Here is a 15,272-nt window from a genome sequence, read left to right on the forward strand (position 1 = left end):
AGTTTATCTGAACACAACCACTTTGTGTTGTCAGTCTAAACCCAGTGGTTTAGATGCCTTTACTGCCTCTTAAAGATATTTCCTGCTTTGTAACAGCACCTTGAAATACTGAGACATTTCTTCTCTTGCAGAGAGCTAAGTCATGCAGTTGCAGATATCTCAATCCATGGCAATCTGTCATCAGTCCATTGCTCTCTGGACTTGAACAAGTACAAACTGATACGTGGACTGCTGGAGAACAACCTGGGGGAGCCTGTAGAGGAGTTCATGCGGCCTTATGATTTGCAGGATCCAAGAATTCATGTAAGAAGAACTTGACGTGGTTCTGTCTCAAAATCTCTGGGGTTTTGGCTGATTATCCCAAATATCACAGTATCACTAAGGTTAGAAGAGACCTTGAGGATCATTGAGTCCGACCTGTCACCACAGACCTCATGACTAGACCATGGCACCAAGTGCCACGTCCAATATCTCTTCATTGTTTCAGAGCCTGCCGGGTGGGCTGGTAGACTTAAGAAAAAAAAGGAGCATTTAAAAAACAAAAATTAAGTAGACAGAATCATAAAATCATGCAATAGAATCATAGGTAGCCAACAAAGGAACCCTTTAGGCTGTCAGTACTCCTGTGAATTCAGGTTTGCCCTTTCAGATGCGGCTTGCTCTTAGGATTGCTTCATGTTTCTGAGATTCTAAGCCTGAGAAGAAGCAGTGTAAGAATCAGCCATCAGTGCTTGTATTTGCTAGTTTGGTTTAGGTCTGCTGAAGTATATTGGTGGATAAAAAGTTACCAAGTCTATGGAAGCTACTGAGGCTGAGCTGCTGTTGCAGTACATTAGTGGTACGCTAACAAGCTTAAGATTTTTCCATTTGAATGGAACTTTTTGGCGGGACTTTGAAGGTTATCCTGTAATCACATGCAGGGTGACAATTGCTTTCCTCTGGTGTCTGTGACATTCCTAAATACTTGATGAGATTGTGGAATGTGTATTGATTTTTGTTAAAAACCCTCTGCTTGCCTTCCAAATCTGAAAGCAGAATTTCAGTCATAAAAGCTTTACAGCAGAGCTGAGCCTTTTTGATGCTGGGGAGCAGCTTCTCAAGTATCGCCTGTTTGGCCGTGGCAAATCCTGTTCCTTCAGGAAGTGTGGGCAGCACCTGGAAATAATCAATATTTATCCTTGTTACTGGGAATGGAAGCTGTTGAACAGCATGTTTCCTCTTGATCTTGTGGAGCTTCTAAGCAGTGTCTATGTTGCATGACTGTAGTCTTTGCTTGAGAAGCAAATGTTACCACCATGACAGGAAAAATCACTAGGAGCTATCGAGAAGTCCTTTTAAAGAGAGGAAAGAGTGGGTAAAATTCTCCTAATAAAAATTTGCTCTTCACGCCAGGCTTTTCACCTAAAACTGAGGGAGCTGGGGTTGTTCAGCTTAGAGAAGATTACAGGGGGACCTTAGATCTGCCTTCCAATACCTGAAGGGATCCTGCAGGAAGGCTGCAGAGGAACTTTTCATAAGGGTTTCCAGCAATGGGGCAAGGGTGAATAGTTCGAAGCTGAGGGAGAACACGGTTAGACTGGATCTGAAGAATAAGATCTTCAGTATGAGGGTGGTGAGACTTTGGAATAGGCTGCCCAGGGAGGTTGTGGGTGTGCTCTCCCTGGGGGTGTTCAAGGCCAGGCTGGATGAGGCCTAGAGCAGCAGTTGAGTTGTGAGGTGTTTTGCTCATAGCAGGGAGGCTGGAGTAGATGATCTCCAAGGTCCCTTCCAACCTAAGCCAATCTAATGATTCTGTGAACTTAAGCAAAGGAAAATCTTGTAGGAATTACAAATCTGATTTAGTAATGAAGGTGCCTGAGACAGTTTGAAAGTATTGTTGTCTCTTAGGGTTTTTGGGGGGAGGGGGATGACAACAGTGACTTTCTGCATAAGAACAAGGAAACTGTAGGGCACAGTGGGAAAATGGGTTAATAGCCACTTTTCAAACTGAAGGCTGCACTGTTGTGAAATGTAACCTTTCCCCAACAGTGGTCAATGAAACTCTTTGAAGTAGTTCTTTGCATTTGCCTGAAATAACAGAATTTAATTCAAGAAAGAAAGCGAAGAGGATGCTCTTAAAAAATGATGTTGGTGTTTTCCACTTCCAGACAGTTTTGAGTGGAGAAGTGTATACTTCTATGTCATTCCTCATTGACATGGTGAATGTGAGTCTGGAACTGATGGATCCTAAAGGAAAAGATGGAGGCAGCTCTTTAGCCAGGTAAGAATTTTGTTTTGATACTGAATTTTAAATGCTCTGTTCATCTGGAATTGCCATAATGCATGAAATTATGCTTCAATAATGTAATGAAATAGAACTTCTTAGTTAGAATCCAAATTGAGAGCTTCAGCTGATCTGAAGAATGAAAGGGAATGACATTGTTCAAAAGATAGCATCTGTGTCTTTCAAGTTGTCCTTGAAATCACAGTTCGGTCATCAGTTGGCTTGCCCAAAACAAATGCTGTTCTAATTAAGAAAGCATTGACAGGTAAGCTTAAAAACCAAACTGCTGCTCTGTTTTCTGTTGTTTGGGGGTTTTTTAATCCAGAAGGCTCTGTATCAGTGGAAAATATTACTGCATAGAGTATAGATCTACTTCCTGTCTCTGTGACATGAAAGGTGTTTATAGCTGGTCTAGAAAATAAAGAAAAGCTAACAGCAGTGCACCCTGTGAGTGACTATGAGAGTTAAATGAACTCCAAGACTCTTAAATGCATTGTTTTGCTTTTTATTCTCCTAGGTTTGATTTCAAGAAATCCAAGTTGCTTTTTGAAAGCTCTTCAAATGGAACAAAGTCTGTCAATTTGGTGTCTCATTCCATGATGGCATTTGACACACGTTATGCTGCACAGAAGTCCACTGCAGGCACACCAAATGTGTTCAGCTGTATTTTTCAGTCATCAAAGAATACCAGTAGTCCAGGAGCCATCCAGATTGAATTACACTTCAGGTTGGTAATTCTGGGATTTATGTGTTGGATTGTTCTTCATAATGACATACTCAATGGCTTTAATCCAGCTGCTATTAATGTGGATAAAATTACTGACATTGTATCTAAAGACATTTTCTGGGCAGTCAATAGTACTTAATAGGTAATTATTAATTAGTTTGACCCCTAATACAAGAGAGATGTGGACCTGATGGAGTGAGTCCAGAGGAGGCCCCTAAGATGATCAAAGCACTGGAGCACCTCTGCTATGGATACAGCCTGAGAGAGTTGGGATTATGCAGCCTGGAGAAGAGAAGGCTGTGGGGAGACCTTAAAACCCCATTTCAGTATCTGGAGGGGTCCTATAGGAAGGCTAGGGAGGGACTGTTTATGGGCTTGTAGCCATAGGATGAGAAGCAATAGTCCAAAACTGGAGCAGGGCAGATTTAGGTTGGACATCAGGAGGAAGTTCTGCACAATGAGAGCGGTGAAATACTGGAACAGGTTGCCCAGAGATGCAGTTGAGGACCCTGTCTGTGGAGACGTTCAAGGGCAGACTTGATGTGGCCCTGGGCAGCCTGCTCTAGTGGAGGTGCTGAGTGGAGGAGGATTGAGCAAGATAACTTTTGAGGGTCTCTTCCAACCCAATGCAGCCTGTGAACCTGGGAACTGAAGGTGGCTGGATTTTGTTTTCCTTCTCACTGCAATAAAATTTAGGTTTGTAATTAATCAGGCGAAGCTCTGGCCTACCAAAGTCAGTAGTGCTTGAAGCTTGCTAAGTCTGGCCATACATGTGGATGTGTGCATCAGACTGGATGATGTAATTTTTACTGTATGTTGTGCAAAAGCTGTGTTCCAGCAGGTGTCACACTTGCCTGAGACAGTCAAGTACAGAAATGGACCTTAAACAGGCAATCACTGCATTCTCTCCTGTGTTGTAGCCTACCCTCTTTGGCTTTCTTTATCCCACTCTCTTGAAATCCTTAAAGGCATCAGGGTGGTTGTCTGTTCTGTTCAAATTTCATATTGAAACCAGGAATATAAAATAAAATGTCAATATTTGGGGTGTCCCTGCCCATGGCAGGGGAGTTGGAATTAGATGATCCTAGTGGTCCCTTCCAACCCTGATTGATACTATGATACTATTTACCTGTTTCAGCATGGTGTTTCACTGGGGCATGTTAGCTAACAAAAAAGAGGAAGTGAGATGGCTATAGAGATCTTGCTTTCACTCTGAATCAAGCTCCCTGACCAAACTCAGCTTTCTGTCTCTAAGTGTCACATCTTCTGAAGGCAGTAGGAGTAATGGGGGGGGTGGGGGGAAATCAGTGGACTGTTGTGGTTCAGAAGAAAATCTTGAAGACATTTGTTGGTAAAACCCAACAAAACAAACTTCAGGCAGTTGAGGGAAATTTGTTGTAAACATTGGAATGATTGTTTTAGGAACTTAAGTTTATATTTAGAAATTTAGAAAGACATGAAGATTTTGTTTTGAATGAAACTAAAATGCTATGAGATGTACCCAAAAAGCCCCATAAATAATAATTTTCATGTAGCTAGTTGTTGCTCCAGTATCTGCCTAGATTGGAGGTTGGCTTGCACAGTAAATCCTCATCTGCTTCAGCAGTGGAGGTTTGAGGAACTTTCTTCCCAACTGCTGTGCTTATACTTTAGCCACATAAGCATGTGTTAGATTTTGACTGGTGAGAGCATCCTTGGCACTAGATGTAAGCTTTTGCAGAGCTCAGTGGTAGTGCTGTACTGGCTCGTGCCTTATGGAAGCGTCTTTGAGAGCCAGGAAGAGTTAAAAGCTTTTTACAGTTGGAAGTGTTGCAGACAGGCTGCTTTTCACAAAGGAATCACAGCTCTTCAGAGCATTTATAGTTCAGAATGTATTGGATATAAAGTTCTTTCATGGTATTTAAGCACTTAAATTACTTTCCAGTTAGCGTGACCAGATATAATTGGGATTCCAGATCCCCTTTTATCCCACAAAGGCAGACACTTGAAATGTGATGCTGAAAGTTGGGGAAGGCTGGCAGTTTTTCTGAATGAGAAAGGAGCTTCCTGTGCTGCAAAATGCTGTCAGGGTGTGAGAGGAAACACACTGGCTGGCTGGTCTTTTAGAGGGGTGTGGAACCAGGTTGAAGTTTCACACGCGGCACGTTGGGTTTGATGCCAAGGAGATGTAAAATCATTATAAAAGGATCAGTTTCAAAACTGGAGTCTTTGCAAATCAGTATAAATATTGTGAATGTATTGAAGGAGCTTTTATATAAGGTTAACTACTTCTCACATAGCTTTTTCATTTGTCCATTTCAGCTTAGAATCCATGCAGTTAAGGTCTGTGGGTACAGATGTGATGAATTTCAGTCTGTTTAAATACAATTTATGTATTTCAAAGGCCAGACACTCTATAAACTAAAAAGTTCCATTTAGTTCTTCCTTGCTAGATACTGATTGTTTTCTGCATAATTTTAAATCTATGTATATTTTAAATTTCTTCACTGAAAGGGTTCTCAAACACTGGAAAAGGCTTCTCAGTGAGGTGGTTGAATCCCCATCCCTGGAGCTATTTGAAAGCTGCAGAGGTGTGGTGCTGAGGGATATGGTTTAGCACAAACTTGGTAGAGTTAAGGTCATCAAGTCAAACCATTATCTAAGGGTCTTTTCCAACCAAAATGATCCTTTTATTGTGTTCTCTTATGCTGTATGTTCTTATTTCTGCTTCTCTCTTCCTAAAAGGTCTACTAAGGATTCCTCCAGTTTCACAGTCGTTCTGAACAATCTCCGTGTGTTTCTGATATTTGACTGGCTGTTACTGGTTCATGACTTCTTATACACTCCTGGAGACAGCAAAAAGCAGGAAAATCCCTTTGCTTCCCGACAGCGCACTTACAGCAGTGAAACAGCTGTGCTTCCCAAAGCAGTGAAGAGTGGAGTGGTTACAAAACGTTCATCACTACCTGTCACTGCAGAGAAACAGCTGGAGGTTAAGGTTAACGTGACAGGTAAATTGCAGTCGGCTCTGGTGCTTCTTTAGCAGCTGTCGTGATTCAAAGCCATGGTGTGCTGGTAGGAGAGAAAGGTCCTTTAAAGGACAGAAAATCATAAACCTGCTGCAAAAGCTTAAAATACTTTCATGGCATTTCCAATAGCCTTGTTTATGATTTGTCATTTTGTTTTGTTAAGGAACTGAGTTTGTGGTTGTGGAGGACATGTCTTGCTTCGATACCAATGCAATTATTTTGAAGGGGACAACTGTTCTCACTTACAAGCCCAAGCTGCTGGATCGCCCTTTCTCTGGTAGTTTGTTTGGTATTGAGGTAAGAAGAAATAAATATGCTGTTGTAAAACATCCAAAATTAGAGGAGCTTGTGAATGTACTTTACTGTAAATATATACCTTTTCTATATTACATTACTATAAATATATCCAGTACCTGAAGGGGCCTACAAGAAGGCTGCAGAGGGACTGTTTACAAAGGCCTGTAATGATAGGATGAGGGGCAGTGGTTTGAAATTAGACAAGAGGAGATGTAGGTTGGGTGTTAGGAACAAGTTCTGTACCATTAGGGTGGTAGAACATGGGAACAGGTTGCCCAGGGAAGTTGTGGGTGCCCCCAACCTGGAAGTGTTCAGAGCCAAGGGTCTTGAGCATCCTGGTTTAGTGGAAGGTTCCTCTGCCTGTGGCAGGGGGCTTGGAACTGGATGGTCTTGAGTACTGTGTCCAGTTCTGGGCCCCTCAGTTTAGGAAGGATGTTGACTTGCTGGAACGAGTCCAGAGAAGAGAACAAAGTTGGTGAGGGGTTTGGAACACAAGCCCTATGAGGAGAGACTGAGGGAGCTGGGGTTGCTCAGCCTGGAGAAGAGGAGACTCAGGGGTGACCTTATCAATCTCTACAACTACCTGAAGGGAGGTTGTAGGCAGGCAGATGATGGTCTCTTCTCCCAGGCACCCAGTACCAGAACAAGAGGGCACAGTCTCAGGCTGCGCCAGGGGAGGTTCAGGTTGGATATTAGGAAGAAGTTCTATACAGAAAGAGTGATTGCCCATTGGAATGGACTGCCCAGGGAGGTGGTGGAGTCGCTGTCACTGGAGGTGTTCAGGAGGAGACTTGATGGGGTGCTTGGTGCCATGGGTTAGCTGTTTGGGTGGGTTGGATTGGTTGATGGGTTGGACATGATGATCTTGAAGGTCTCTTCCAACCTGGTTTGGTTTATTCTAAATAAAGGTCTTTAAGGTCCCTTCAAACCTTTCTGTGACTCTCAGAATATTGCTAGTTACTAATCTAGCCTCCAGCATAGATGGGCACTGGAATAAGTTGACTGGAAAGATTTTGGAATCTCTGCTGTCTTCAAGTTTACAAATAGTTCATGTTTTGTAACATTCAGTCTTTGAGGTTCTTGCCAGACCTCTTCTCTCAGTTCTTTCATTTTTTAAATCCTTTGTAATTTTTAGGTTTTCTCATGCCGGTTGGGAAATGAACAAGAGACTGCTCTGTCAATTATTGATCCAGTCCAAATTCACATGGAACTTGTTGGGAATGCTTCCTACCCAAGTGGTTCAGGACTGTTGGATGCTTTCAATAGTGAGGATTTTCCTCCTATTCTAGAGGTAATGGTAAAAGCCTACATAAAACTGTATGCAATAGAGAATATCAGATTATGGTCTAGCATGGGCTTCTATGTCTGAGGATTCAACAGGATAATTCCAAATGCATAAAAAAAAGACGAAGAAATATTTCCTGAAATGGAGAAGGCAAAGAAACAAGGATGTAGAAAGTGCTTTTAGTGATAATGAAGGAGTGATTTCTGGGGAGTAATATGGAGACAAGTAGTGGAGAAATAAACGGTCTGATAACAGTGAAGAGTTATTAATATGTGAAAGAAAAAGATTTCTTTTCTCTCAGTGTCTATTAGAGGGGAAATGTATTTAGAGGCTTCCAACCATTATACAAAAGGAATCTTCTTCCCCCCCCCAGTGGATGCTTTTCATGCTTTTGGTTGTTAGTAAATAATAAGGAGCTTTAAAACAGGGTGGTCATCAGATTTCAATGGGAAATTTTGTCTTTCTTTGGGAAAAGCTTTGTTACTGCCCAGGATATGGAAAAAATAAAATGTAGAAAAGGGATAACTGAATCTTAACTTTTGAATTTTTCATTTAGATTCAGTTGCAAGCCCTGCATATCAGACTGTCCTACAATGATGTTCAACTCTTTCTGGCAATTGCAAAGTCAATACCTCAACAGACCAGTGCTGCTATGCCTGACTCCAGTGGATTGATAGGTGAAAATACTGCTTCCAGTTCAGCACTGGTGGCTGAGACATCCTCCTTGACACATGAGAACAGAGAGATATCCAAGCGTGTGTTGGATCCTGTTCTTGGTATGTTTCTAACTGTTGGAGGGAAGCTGTTGGTTTTTATATCTAAAGGGGGATTGCACACTAGTGAAAAGGAGTTTCTCCTCTACTACTGCACTTATGAGTCATGTGGGGAGTTCAGAGTAAAGTGATTGTGTTCTGAGTGGAGGGTTGGTTTACCCAAAAAAATTATTGCCAGCAGAAGAAATTCATAGAGTAGGTTTGCTTTGTGTAGGAGAACAAAGCTCACCCATACTTCTAGAATGTAAACATTAGGGGTTTGGGTTTTACTTGTAAAAGCAGTGCTGAACTGTGTGCTTTTATGCAGCTGCAATCTTAAGCAAACAACCCTCTTTTTTTCATACACATATATCTTAATTGTAGAAATGAAAATAAGTAGGTAACTGTCAAGGATTTATGATTGGTTAACTGCTCCATTACAGAGGTACAGCTGGCTCGTCTCCAGGAGCTGGGATTCAGTATGGAAGATTGTCGTAAAGCTCTTTTGATCTGCCAAGGTAACCTCAAATAATCTTAGTTGGCCTTGCAGACTGTTATATTACCTAGCCTGCAGTTAAGTAAAAAGTTCCAGACTGTAAGGTACCTGATGCAGCACAGGCAGATATTTCCTTCTCTTCTTTACTCTGGCTCTGTGTTGACACGATCTTAAGCATTCTCATTTTTCTGTCCTGCTGCTATGTCAAACCCACCTCCTAGAGATTCTTCTTGCCTTTTGGGGGGTGTGTGGGTGTGTTTGTATTTTTATTTGGGGGTTTAGGTTGTTATTGGTTGTTCTCTTTTTTCTTTTAGGGGTACCTATTTCTTGCTGTTACCCATCTTTTTCTCTTCAGAGCACGTTTACATCTCTCCCTTTTTGAATGGTGTATTTTACCTACTTCTAGATGCAATACATGAAGAGAAAAGGGAGAGTAAGTTTAGACTGGATCTTAGGAAGAGGTTCTTTAGTACCAGGGTGGTGAAACTCTGCAATAGGTTGCCAGAGAGGCTGTGGATGCCCCCTCCTTGGAGGTGTCTAAGGACTGACTGGATGGGGTCTTGGGCAACCAAATCGAGAAGCATCCCTGCCCATGGCTGGGAGATCAGTGTAGATGATCTCTAGGGTCTCTTCCAACCTAAGCCATGTTATGATTCTATCATTCTATGAAGCTTTAGCACAAGTGACTCTCTTTCTGTAGCACCATCATGTTTCTCACTGTATTTAGAGGCATTCATAGTATTAATAGAGTTTTCTGTTGTTTTGCCACTCAAAACACATTTCTTCTTTCTAGATAACACCAATGTATTTATAACCTTCTCATATTTGTGTTAAATAGAGCACACCCAGGGTACTGCTGCTTTCTTGCTGTACTTACTAAGGGAATTAGTTTGCTTCTGTGTGTTCATTGAGAAAGTAAATGGTGATTGATTGACTGTTCTGTTTTTTTATCTAAGGTGACTTGAAAAAAGCAGCAAGCTGGTTATTTAAGAATGCTGAACCTTTGAAATCAGTTTCCCTGAGCTCTTCTGGGCGAGATAGCCAGGGGATGGTGCCTTTTCAGTTCATCTCTGGTGTAGAAATAAAAGCTGAAAGCATATGCATTTGCTTTATTGATGACTGCATGGACTGTGATGTTCCCCTTGCTGAGTTAACCTTTTCATGTGAGTGTTTTACTTCACTGAGTTGCCTAAAATGACTGTCACATACTGTGTAAGTTCAGCACCATGCTCTTGTTCCTTGGGACTTGTGTAATTTCTTCTGACAGCATTGTGGTGATGCTTGGGGGGGGGGTTTGGTTTTATAGGGGTTCTTTTTTTGTTACTTTTTTGGGGGTTGTTAAGTTGTGTTTGAAGAAGATTGCAATGGTTGTATGGTTAAGATTGTTGTTTTCCCTTTACATATCATGTAACAAATGGAATCTGTCCTGAGCAGAACCCCGGGGAGGGCCCATGTTGTAACACCATGGCTGTTTGTAAATGTTACTTGAAGAGCATTTAGGAAATGCTTTTTGTACCATTTCAATTTAAAAGACAAGACAAAACCTTCCCTTGCTTACTTAACAGTTCATTAAATTGGGAAACTTGATTGGTTTGCATTAGTGTAGCATTAATATTTATTTATTTCTACTCTGCAGCTTTGAATTTTCTCCAACATTTGAGAGCCAACCCTGAAGGCTGCGCTCGTTTTACCCTCTCTGGAGATTATTACAATCGAGAGCTTTCAGGTGAAGTACTGAGGAGTTGTTGTTTTCTTTATTCTCAGTTTAGGAGAGCTGCCTTGCCTCCTAAAGTAGCCTGAAATTGGCTCAACCTGAAATGCATGTAAGGGAATGTGAAAGATTGACTCTAGGGTGTGTGTGAGAACATGAGATGCTAGACAAGATATCCTAAATTGGTATCAGATGGAGGGATGTGAGAAGTAGAGAGGTTGCTGATAGGAGAGTTGCACTCAAGTTTTCAAATGTAATTACATAAAAAGGTTGTCCAAGAGCATGACAGTTGTGTAACCAGCTGTATTCACTGCTCATTTTTCAGTATTTGGTTGTTTTGATGCATTCAGTTTGTTATTTATTCAGTTAGGAAAAGCTCCTCAGGGTAGATGATTAGACTGAAAACAATGGATTAGCATAAAACCACCATCAGAATTTATAGCTGAGATTTTAGAAAGCAAGTTATGCCTCATTACAGGCCAGACACTGACAAAAGAAGTAGTCTAGTTGTATGTTTCCTCTGAATGGAGAAACTAAATTTTCTGTTATAAAATCAGTGACAATAACCAATCACCTGCCAGTAACAAGGGAGGGGGTTGGGGTTTAAAAAATACATAGGGTGTTTTGTCTAAATAGCTTTTAAACTTTTGTCTTTGGAGATGATGACTGCTGAGCCAACTTATGTATAATTCTGTGAAAAGCATTTAAAAAACAATCCAGAGCACTTAGTTGTGGCTAACTTTTGCAGGTTCACACATGGCATTGGGTTGGAAGGTGCCCTCAAAGATCATCTTGTCCAAACCCTTCTGTAGTCAGCAGGGACATCTATAACTAGATCAGGCTGCCTAGTGCCACGTAGTCTGATCTTGACTGTCTCCAGAGATGGGGCCTCAACCACAGCTCTGGGCAGCCTGTTCCAGTATTTAACCACCTTCATTGTGCATGACTTCCTCCTGATGGCCAGCCTGAATCTGTCCTGCTCCAGTTTCAAACTATTGTTTCTCAGCCTATAGCTACAAGCCCTTCTACACAGTCCCTCTCTAGCCTTCCTGTAGGAAGTATGAACTTCAGTATGGAGCTATGATTGCCTTCTAATGCTTTCCTTGGAATTAGGGCATTTGTGCAGGATTCTACACCTGATATACCCTCTTTCAAGTGGAGTTGCTGATTTCAGTATTTTCAGTATCACTAAGGTTGGAAGAGACCTCAAAGATCATCGAGTCCATCCTGTCACCACAGACCTCATGACTAGGGTAGGGAGGACACTACTGCCCACTGCAGGCTTGAACTCATGACCTTCCCATTAAGGGTCTTATGCACTACCATAGCTAGTATATGAAATCTGTAGGCTTACAGCTTCATCCTGAGTACAGATTGAAAGTAAAGGATCTCATTATTAAAGTTTCATTATCGAATACTTACATGTGTAAACAGCATTCCAGTATTCCAGTCCACATTCAAATGTGTGACCTTTTCTGTTTGTTCTCAGGCTGGGAGCCATTTATTGAGCCATGGCCATGTTCAGTTTCTTGGCAGCAGCAAGCATCGAGCCGCCTCCACCCTTCCCGGCTGAAGCTGGAAGTAAAGGCTAAATACCGTTTGGATATAAACATCACCTCTGTCTTCATAGGTATGGACGAATATTCCCTGAGAGTGTCACTACAGAGTCTCTTTTTCACTGCACTGAAGTGCACAGGCATTTCTAATTGAGTCCTGCTGGTGTCCCCCAGATGGAGGGAGGGAGTGGGTATTGGCAAAAGGCCTTGCATACTCCACATGATACTGTACACAGGTGTGCACTGAGGCAGCCTGCATTTTATCAGATATTGTGAAAGTGTAAAGACATGAGCTACATATTTTAGAGGTTAGTAGGAGTTCTTTCTCTGGTCATAGGAATTTGATAGAATTCATATGTTGTTTGAAATTTATTTTTAATCAGAAACAGGCTTTCATCTAAAGCTTTCCACATTTTATGGCACTTAAAAATATTTTCATCAGCTCGTTGTTTTCCAGTACGCCGACAGGTGTAGTGGGGAACCTTCTCACTTCAGTTCTGCAGTCTCTGAGCTGTCAGTTCCCACTCAGGAAGTCAAAATACTTTATTCATCATTAACTCCAACTTCCTGTAAGCTTCTGCCATGTGAGACTGATTGTGTGCATTTCCCAGGAATATTGTTGCTTATTCCATATGCAAATCTGGGTGACTCGGTGGTCATAGTAAAAACTGTAGACCACTGAGCTCACAAATCTAACAGAAGAACATTCCTCATTCCTTGAATATTTATTCCTTTTTCCTGTAAGGTCTACAGGATGGTAGAAAGAGGGACCAAGGTATGAGGAAAACAAGCAAATCAGTGATTCCTCAGAGTTCCCATGATGGCTCTTTGTACTAGTGATAACAACTAGTAAAGCTGCCTAATGTTTAATACTGTGTCAGTGGGTTCTGTTGGTGTCTTGATAGTGATGTGGGAATGTGCATGTACCACTTAAAAATGAAATTAGAAACTACTTCTGACATGAAAATGTTTAAAGGTAGTTGCCTCCTCTGGGAAAGCTCTGACATTGCCACAGAGTATCTGAAGAATGTGGAATTCCCCTGAAAGTGAAATTGGGGAAAAAACAGGTTTAGGAATATAAAACTACTTGGTTTTGAAGACACTGCTGTGATTTCATGAGCTTTTGTTTGTCTTGATCTTATGGAAGCAGCACATAGAAAAAGCAGTGAAATAAAACTTCTGCCATTAAAGAGGAGCAGCTTTAGAGTTATGAATCTGAGATACTTTGCAGTTAACTTCAGTTAATGCCACCTGTGCTTCTCTTCCTCTAGAACAGTACACATGTACCAAACAGTCATGGATGGAAGATTACTGTAAACAGGACAAAGAAGTGAATGTGGTCAGTTCAGAAGACTGGATGGGTGCTTCAGGGGATCCACCATGCTTTGGGCAGAGTATGATATTCATTAATCACACATTATTTGAAACAGTCCTGACATACACACTGTCTAATGGATTACAAACAGAAATATCTGGTCTTTATAGCATGCAAGGAGTTGTTAGAGATACTTGGCCAAAAAGACAGAAATGCTGTTTTCTGTTCAATTGGATTCAGTTCTTTAAAGAAAAAAAAACTTCTCTGGCTACTTATCCTTCAGTGCTAACTTTGCACTACTAGGTCTACTCTTTATTTTGTCACACTTTCCCAGTTAATGAGTGACTGTCCTGTCACAGATGAGATTAGTGTTGAGTTCAGGGTGTGTGCAGTTCAGTGATGATCTTTTCCTTTCTGTACCCCCAAAGACCTGCATTTCTAGAAAAAAAACACTGTTACATTTGTGAAACAATTCCCTGAGTAATAATAGCTCTTGCTATCTGTCAGGTCTTTCCAGTTGCTTTTCTCCCAGTGTTATGTCTGGAAGAAAATCTAGCTATTCAAATGCCAACTTGGTGTGTGCAAATGGGCAGGGACTCAAACACTGCATGCTGCCAACTGTCTGTATCATTCCTGAGGCATGATGTGTGATGGGGTAGTGTCTGCCTGTGTGGTTTATATTACCTGCTAACTTTGTCTTTCCTGTCTGCCAGGCCTTCCTCTTGTCTACCTTAGAACTAGGAGTACAGCCAGTTTGACTAACCTAGAGCATCAGATCTATGCTAGAGGTACTGTATAGCAGAGAGAGACAAAAGGGTTTGTTTCTTCTTTGAAAGGCTCTTGTACAGTGAATAGTGTGTGGTATATGTGACTTGCTGGTAGATTGGCCTCTATATTTAAATACAAAATAAACCAAAACCCTCAAACCAGACAGCATAACAGCTGCTTTGCTTTAAAACTGTCATCCTGTCTTTCTCTCATGTTCCTCTCTGGACCCTTCAGGAAAGGTGGGAGAAAGATAACTAATTCTGTGTAGGAAGAATATCTTTTTTAGAAGGTTATATGAGTTACTAACTTTTCAGTGTCCATTTTCTAGAAAGACAGTGTAGTATGATGTGGTAGCATAATAAAAATCCCAAGATCTCATTTTCTATCCTAAAAATACCCAGCAGTGTGTTGAATATACCCACTTATGCTTGATCCAGCAGGTGCCTTCAGAAGGAACAAGCTGATTTCAATAAGCCATAGGAAATAAGGCATTCTTAAGAAATACCTTGTTCATTTCTTTGGTTTATACTTGACAGCACAGTCTTTGGGCAAAACCCTCCAGTTAAAATGAAGAGGTTTTAATTTTTGAGATTATGGAAGACACACACTTGATAAATATGTTGTCCCTGTAGAAAAGTTGCTTCGGAACATGAAGTGCTTGATACCAGTCAGCCTTTGGAGGGACTGCAGATCATTTCTGTGGAGTAGATTAAATCAGCTGCTTCATGAAAAGAAAGAAATTCACTGTGTGTGCCTTTCTCCTTCTCTCATACTGAAGTTCTGTGCATTTAGGTAGAAAACATTTGTCTTCATTTTTAAGTAAGTTACTGGAATTTGCCAGGGGGGGTTTCTGCCCAAGCACTGTAAGTATTTTCACAGCTCTTGACCTACTGCAGTATGGAAAATGAGAGTAACTTTTGAGTGCTTGTTAGCAATGCATGCTTGAAAGAAGTCAGGTATGGTGGGTGAAGTTTCTTCTCCTGAGGTTTTGCTGTCCCAGCAGTTTAACAAAAAGCTTACCTTTGGTTGCATGCAAATTATTTTTTACCCTTTGTTTTACTAGGCTCTGTCCTCTATGAAAAAATATTTCTACT

The 15,272-nt window shown here is 41.2% G+C and overlaps 1 protein-coding gene across 6 annotated transcripts in view; it reads left to right on the forward strand.

Moving 5' to 3' along the window:
- The window catches only part of VPS13D (vacuolar protein sorting 13 homolog D), a 101,284-nt gene that overhangs the window by 27,876 nt on the left and 58,136 nt on the right, over nt 1-15,272 (forward strand). For 4 of the 6 annotated variants that reach the window (XM_068158467.1, XM_068158468.1, XM_068158466.1 and 1 more), the window contains 13 exons: nt 132-303; nt 2,148-2,260; nt 2,781-2,990; nt 5,715-5,980; nt 6,162-6,295; nt 7,431-7,586; nt 8,137-8,356; nt 8,776-8,850; nt 9,785-9,991; nt 10,465-10,554; nt 12,029-12,169; nt 13,367-13,489; nt 14,124-14,198. In XM_068158467.1, coding sequence (XP_068014568.1) covers nt 132-303; nt 2,148-2,260; nt 2,781-2,990; nt 5,715-5,980; nt 6,162-6,295; nt 7,431-7,586; nt 8,137-8,356; nt 8,776-8,850; nt 9,785-9,991; nt 10,465-10,554; nt 12,029-12,169; nt 13,367-13,489; nt 14,124-14,198 — 1,982 coding nt within the window. The remainder of the gene's footprint in view (nt 1-131; nt 304-2,147; nt 2,261-2,780; nt 2,991-5,714; nt 5,981-6,161; nt 6,296-7,430; nt 7,587-8,136; nt 8,357-8,775; nt 8,851-9,784; nt 9,992-10,464; nt 10,555-12,028; nt 12,170-13,366; nt 13,490-14,123; nt 14,199-15,272) is intronic. The other 2 variants (XM_068158471.1, XM_068158472.1) reach the window with 1 other exon arrangement.

The sequence above is a fragment of the Melanerpes formicivorus genome, unplaced genomic scaffold (assembly GCF_026170545.1).
Source record: "Melanerpes formicivorus ecotype bairdi unplaced genomic scaffold, bMelFor1.0.p_v2 SCAF_39, whole genome shotgun sequence".
In the NCBI taxonomy this organism is placed as follows: Eukaryota; Metazoa; Chordata; class Aves; order Piciformes; family Picidae; genus Melanerpes; species Melanerpes formicivorus.